Source organism: Diorhabda carinulata, chromosome 5 (assembly GCF_026250575.1).
Source record: "Diorhabda carinulata isolate Delta chromosome 5, icDioCari1.1, whole genome shotgun sequence".
Taxonomy (NCBI): Eukaryota; Metazoa; Arthropoda; class Insecta; order Coleoptera; family Chrysomelidae; genus Diorhabda; species Diorhabda carinulata.
The window spans coordinates 8,570,260-8,577,890 of record NC_079464.1 but is presented as its reverse complement, the minus strand read 5'-3'; the positions used below and the strand labels follow the sequence as shown (position 1 = coordinate 8,577,890).

Here is a 7,631-nt window from a genome sequence, read left to right as displayed (position 1 = left end):
CCCATGCCCATGCAGGTAATGAGATCTCATAACATACGCGTGCTTTTTGAGAAGAAAACTTAAACTTCTTGGTTTAATTGAATTACAATCAAAGTTTTATTTACGTAAGACTTAATTTAGTCTATTTACACAAATTTAGTCAAATAAAAAACATAAAAACTTTTAGCATTAGCGAAATATATTTGGGATTGAAAGAGTGATGCCCCTAAATGTAGGCAGCACATTATACAATTTCTTTATAAATAGGATACGTTTTCTTAAGTAGAATGCATGAATGAGCGTAAAAAAAGTATAGTACGTTACACGAGATTTAAGCCCATTACGCACTTATGAAATTTTTCACTTCGTGCGTACTGATTTACTTTCAACTTTTGTTACGTAGTATAATATATCCAAATCATGACGCAGAAAACCTACAAGATAAATCTTTAAATGTTTGTGTCTTGTTTTTAGGAAACATAGAATAAAAGCGTTTACAGTAGGTGCTCAAAATGTTGTTCTAACGTAACCATTCGATTTTGTAATACATTTTGCAACATCTCTGACGCCTCAACTCTTCTTATCTCTGTGGTAAACCTATCTTTTAATTCCTGAATATTGACAGGTTTTGTTTTATAAACGATGTTTTTTAAATGACCCCCATAGTCTAAAGGATTCATGTCGGGTGATCGAGGAGGCCATTCGATAAAACCACGTCCTCCAATCCGTCTTCAGGAAAACACATTATTTAGGTATTGCCTCACCACACACGCATTGTGAGGTGGGGCACCATCTTGTTGTAGCCAAATATTGTCCTTTGGGATATTGTTATTGTGTGAAAATTTCTAATAATAAAGTTTTTTCAATGAAATGGAATATACTTGGATTCGGAAATATCCGAGCCAACTCAGGTGTAATTCTATTTTTCAATAAATATAAACACGCCGGACCATTTAAGTCAGTCTCAATGAAAAAGAGACCAATTATTTTGTCACCTATTATTCCAGCCCATACATTCAGTTTTTCGTGTATTGGGTATGGGATTCACGCAACTAAAAAGGATTGTGACGTGACCAGTATCTACAACTATGCCGATTTAAGTTTCAATTAATAGAAAAGGTGGTCGCAAAACGTGACATTACTTAAAAAATTTGGATCGTTCTGATTGTAACATTTCTTCATCATTGGGTTTGCGAACTCTTCACGTCTATCAAAATCGTCATCTAACAACTTTTGAACCAACGTTACTTTGTATGGTCGACCTCAATATTAAAATGATATATCTGTTTAGGTACTTTTCTGAGATAAAAACAATCACACATCCATAAGGTGCACTTCGAAAACAATAGAAACATGATAAAAGTTGTACCGTTACAAATAAACTAGTTGTTGAAATACCATCCTAGTAGCCAATAAAACTCTTGTGCATTTCTTTTTCCGATACTACATAAGTTTCGACATCATGTCTGTTTACTTATATTCACCATTATAAGCTCTTGATCTCTACTGTTTCATGATGTTATAATCCAGCCTCCAAGTCGTATTTTTCGCAATTTCCATAGTCGTTTTTTTCTTTGTCTCACCGTGTCCTTATTCCATAAAATCCCGTCTACTTTCGGAGGCTCTATCAGTATTATTTTGAGCATTGAAGCGGAATGTAATTTGTGTTTTTCTCGCCTTTTTTGCGATGGGGTACAAATTATTAAGTATTTTTTGGTAGTAAAAATGGAAACCAAGCTTACCATATGCGATTTTCCAATAAAACCAATCATTATTCTGCCAGAGTCTTTTCGGTCTGGTAGACCGGTGGGTGAATACGATCATTGTTTTATTTATCTATGGCTTTTCAAACTTTTTAAATTATTTAATACTTTGAAATGACTGTCTACTACTAATTCTCATGAGCACTGTAATTTGTTATTGAAGCTTGCGGTTATTATACTTTTATGTTAAATAGATAGCTCATTAGTTTTGAAATTTATTGCAAAATTTGTGTGTGTATATTGTTGATAACTGCCCGATAAAAATTATTAAACACCTAAAATCAATTAAGGAACTATATAAATATCGTGACAAATCGAGCATTCAATTAATATAAAATTGCACTTTTTATTTATGACTTCAAGTTATCTCAAAAAACCCTTTTCATAAAAAGATTTTGCACTTTGACATTCAAGAATTTTTCAGTGTATTTAGCTTTCAGAATAGTTGAATATATAAAAATCAGTTGAAAAATCCATTCAGCGTTTTTGCTGCACACCATGTACTTATACAACAAGAAAAAATACTTGAAATTTTTTATTAACTCACATTTTATACAAAATTCAACATTTTTGTTTTGATCCACCAACTTCTTTAAGAACTTTTCTAAGTATATCTAAATAAATGTCGACGTGATGTTCTTGAAATACCAAAGCTGGTCTCAACCGAATAGATTTGTCACCACAACCACCCGCTTGGACTCCATTTTTCTTTAATTCTTTTATTATGGCATCTCTTGTTTTCTGACTATTTCCATCATAAGCCACGAAAGTACCTTTACCCCGAACGGAATGTATTATATCAGGAAATTCTTTCTCGAGATTTTTCAATCCACAAATTAACTTTTCACCCGATTTTCCCACTTGATCGAGTAAATTTTGACATCTAATTATATCTATTATAGCTTCCAGCAATATTATTTTTCCCGGATCTCCCATCCACGTATTAAAAATTCTGCTAGGGTGTTTCGGTTTAAGTTCGTCGGTGTAAAAGTATCCTCCGGTTTGCAACTTTTTACTGAAAGTCACCATGTCAGGTGGACACGGTAAATCAAAATATTCGTGGCACCAAAATCTCCCAGTAGGACCCCCACCTGTTTGTACTTCATCTATTATCAAGTAAGCAGAATTTTTTTTGCAAATAGATTGTAGTTTTTGAAAAAATTGAGAAGATGCATGGTTGTCACCACCTTCCGATTGAATAGGTTCAATAATAACTCCGGCAATAGGTGCACAGCTTTTCTGTTTTTCAAATAACTCTTCGATCTGTTGCAAACATTTTTTATCTGTTTCTTCGTTTTCACGACAATTTTCCTCCAAAGGGTATTTGTATTTTGGGTAGGTTGCAATAGGCCAATACCCGAAAGAAGGGAAATCTAGTTTTTGAATAGGTTTTGAATGGGTTAATGCTAGGGTTCCCAATGATCTTCCATGGAAACCTCCCGCAAATGATAATATGGAAAGATACGGCGATCCCGGTGGCTGATTATTTATGCAAGATTTTTTTTCTTCTTCTGTAAAATCTTGACCGCATCTCTCTCTCATCTTATAACCTATAAATGCAGATTTGCAAGCGTTTTCATTTGAACAGGCTCCACACATCATCGTTTGAATATTAGGAAGATTGGGAGATATACCTTTTAAAACATTTTCCAGTCTACTAGGCCAATCTAATCCAGGATAAACACCTAGTGCTGGACGATTCACCATAGATTTTAAATTGCATTCATCCTTAAATAAATCAAGCAGCTTTGGGTGATTATATCCGACGGGTATAGTGGATATATTCGTGTACGTATCCAATAAGATATTGTCGTCAGCATCTATGATGTAATTTCCTATCGATTTCTCGTAGTTCACTAAATATTGAATTGTACCTACCATTTGAAAATGTTCTAGTTGCTTTATAAGTTCTTTCGAACGCGGTCCAGGTATCTCAGTTTTCACACAAGGACCTTCTGGTTCGCCTGGAACAAGACTTTTATTACTAGAGCATTGGCCAGATCTCAAGCGGCTATCTTTTAAAAGTGGGACATTATTAAAATCGATGGAAGGTAGTTTTTGAGATATAAATTGTGGTATGGTTGCCATTTGAACTGGAAATTTGTTAAAAGCTGATAATAATTTCAATTAGAGGCAATCACTATAATTTTCTGACATTACTTGACAGATTTTAATAAAGTTATGTCAATAATGTCACTTTTAGTGAATGGCATGGTCTTATAAACAGGTCTTGAAACCGAGATTAATTTCTACAGAGCAGCTTGGTTCTCATGTTGTCTGAGGTCTAAGCGTTTGAAATAACCATGGCGCGGTGTTGCTGTTTGGATGGACGTGAATGGGTAGGAATGAAAATTTATGTGTAAAGCATACAACCTAAAATCAGCGTTATACAGTGTCATCTGTGGTTCTGTTGAATTATTTTGTCTTTTCATGTTTATTGTAATTCGTTTCAACGTAATTATTCAATTTTTCGTCCGGAATATGAAGTTGTTTAAGATGTACAAATAGTTATAGTTAGTTCATGTAAAAATTCATGCGGAGAACAACTAACATTCATAGTTGAAAAAGAGGATTATTTGTGTAAATGAAATTTGTTCTACGATAATCTAGAATAGTTATTTGTATGCCAAGGACTGAAAGTGCTAATTTGTTGGATGGGTCTGACGAGGCGCGGCGTACACAACATTTTTTAGATCCAAAACTTTTTCAATTACACTGATGAAATAAAATAAATAATAGAGAATCATAAAAATTTTATTTGTTGAAGAATATAATGTACTTAATGATATTTGCAATGTCAATATTAATTTATTAATTATTTGCAAAAAATAATGTTGATTGTACCTCCAGGATAATTATTAATATTTATTGGGTTGGATGCAGATGGAATATGTATATTTCTACTAGATATTGATGGAATCTCTGTATATGATAATTTCAGAAAATTAAAAATTTAACGTTATGCAAAATCACCGAAATGAAACTGTCAACGTCAACATTGAAGTGGCTAGAGTCACATTTAAGGAAGTTGAAGTTGAACTGTCACTTTCACTACATACGAGGATGTATTGGTATCTAGTTAGTCTAGACCAGCTCCATGCATTCACCATATTTGGCTCCGTCCGACTATCATCTCTTTCCTCAACTGAAAAAAAGTTTAAGAGGTCGTAAATTTTATTCCAACGAGGAGGTAATAAACGCTATGGAGGTCTCGTTTGCAGCGCAAGAAGAAACGTTTTTTTAAAGGTCTAGAGACGTTGTATGTTCGCTGTGATAAATGTATCCAATTAAGAGAAGAATATGTTGAGTAATGAAATATTTTGACATTGAAATTTTGTTTGGTTCTATAATAGGCTGAGAATTTTTTAATATAACCTCGTAGAACACTCAAAACGCAACTTTCGGTATCTAAATGAAAACAGAACGAACAACTTTCAGATGGCGTTGTCTAAAAAATAATTTTTGAAACGAAGAGATCGGAAAAAAATTATTAATAACTTGAAAACACACTCTTCTGAAATCTCGACATTAAAAAAAGATATAATTACTACACACTCATTTCATTGAGTTTTCTTACGACAAACTTATTCATTTTAGAAAGTAATATACCTATTTCATGAGCATTTGTTACTTTTTAATAGTTTTGCTCATTAATTGTATTGACAAACATTGGATTTCATAAAGAGAAAATTCCGGAAAATGAATGTGGATTAATTTATTAGAAATATGCTATGAAAGAACGAATATTTCAACTCATATATTACATTCCAAATAATATTTTGAAAACTAAATTGTCGAACTAGGCAAAATTATAACAAAATGTTGGAGGGGTTCAAGAGCAATGTATCTTGGAAGAATCAAGGCTGACACATTATTAAGAAAAAGATGATCTGGACCTGAAAAACAACCTAGACATATATGAGCAAGAACTAGTACATGGAGAAGAGGAACATGAAATTAAAATTTGATACATTTATAACAAGAAAATACTAATATGAAACAAAAAAACGTAACCAGCAACCATTTCTTTCTATCATAAAGAAACAGAAAATGTACAAAACAAGTTTGATGGTATAAACACTTTTCGAGGATTTCATCGTTAATTACACAATATTTAAGTTTACCGTATCGTGAAGAATATACAGGTCATCGGCATTGCTTCTAGTTGATTCGGGTGGAGACATTCTTCAATTAAAATAACATGGAGGATGGAGATTCACTGCTGTTCCCAAAGGGTATGTGAGGAATACTTTCAACACAAAAATAAATTGTTCTCGAATTTCATAAGATACCAATAACAGCAGTATTTTAAACCACTACTTAACTTTAAACTTCTACATCATATGAGAATCAAGAGACCAGTTTGACTGTTACAAATATTCATCACTTAAATGAAAGGAAGCTTTATCTGGTAGTTTCGTGTAAGTATTTAAATCTCTTCCTCCCGTACTAACATCAACAATTACATTTCCAATCTCTAATTACATCACTCAAATTAATTGTTATCTCATGAGGCTAGGAAGTTAGACCTAATGACGTCTGTAGACACAAACTTTTAATGAATTTGCTCCTATATAATGAATTTTTGAATTTGTTCTTTCAGTAGTCAACTTAAGCGTAATTGGATCGATATTTCACATAACTTAAATTTTTTCGAACTGAAACAAAGATATATTCTGTCAATTCACTTTCAATCCAATCATTATGCTTTCGTTATTAATTTCATTTACGAAAGAAGCTTGATTGATATATGCCAAATTTTTATTTTATCTTTTGGTGTAGGGCTGTAGAAACAATAATGTATGCAGCATGTGCATGAAAAATGTTCACTTTATACACTTATTGCATGAATTACTATTAATTAATTCAATTATTGAATAAAATTACTATTGAAATTAGAACAGTGATCTATAGTATGTTTACACAAGAAGCCCTACCATTTTACTTACCGTATAGAGCAATTTAAAACTTATAAATTAAATGGAGAAAAATAATAAATAAGGAAGTCTTAGTGAACAAATTTCAGTACTCCAACAAATAATTCGAATATTTTCCAGACAAAGGATCAGTCATCAGATTTATTGTTGGCCAAATTATTATTACTAGAAGCATTTTTTTAACTATGATTCATTTGAATTTTTGTACAGAATTTTTAAAACTTTGGGAAAAGCATGGCTTCAGAGATTTACGTACAATAGTGTGACATGTTAATTTCCTATTATTATTGCAGCAACCTTCTACTTCTCAAACAATAATGTTAGATTGTACCCTGTCAGAGCCGTAAAAGAAGATTTAGATTTGATTTGATATTGCCTCCTCTATCGTTTCACTCTCAGCTTCATACAAACTACAATGATTCTTGGGTTCTCATTAACCACCTTCACAGACCCCCAAGAGCTTAGACAGCTTTCACTTCGGAGACAAATCGCTTAATGGTCCTTCATTAGTATTGTTGAAAGTAGGAGGATGGTTCGAGAAGTACCTGGCTCAACAAAGAAAAAACTAAAATATTGGGAAAAAAATATATTTATTTTTCAACTCAATCTTTCTAGCTCCATATTCTGGGAACAGAAAATAATGCGAGCGGGCTAAATCTGGAAAATAGGGTGCATGAGGTAGCAATTCAAACTTTGATTCATTAATTTTGGCTATTGCAATAGCGGATGTGTGAGCTGATGTATTTTCGCTCGATCTCTTCGCTCAAACGTTGCAATAAGTTTGCATAATAGTCGATGTTGATAATTTTCCCTTTTTCAAGATAGACAATGATAATTATCTCACGCACATCTCAAGAAACCGACGACATGATCTTGGAACGGTCTTTGCCTCCTTTGAAATCGGTTCTCCTTTATGTAGTCCATTGTTATGATCGTGCGTAAGAATTCGGTT

The 7,631-nt window shown here is 32.8% G+C and overlaps 1 protein-coding gene across 1 annotated transcript; it reads right to left on the bottom strand.

The window, feature by feature from the left end:
- Positions 1-2,262: 2,262 nt before the first annotated feature.
- On the bottom strand, positions 2,263-3,915 carry LOC130893838 (4-aminobutyrate aminotransferase, mitochondrial-like). Its single transcript, XM_057800252.1, has one exon. The coding sequence runs from the start codon at positions 3,828-3,830 to the stop codon at positions 2,304-2,306; it is 1,527 nt and encodes a 508-aa protein (XP_057656235.1). The 5' UTR covers positions 3,831-3,915; the 3' UTR covers positions 2,263-2,303.
- Between the last annotated feature and the right edge of the window lie 3,716 nt (positions 3,916-7,631).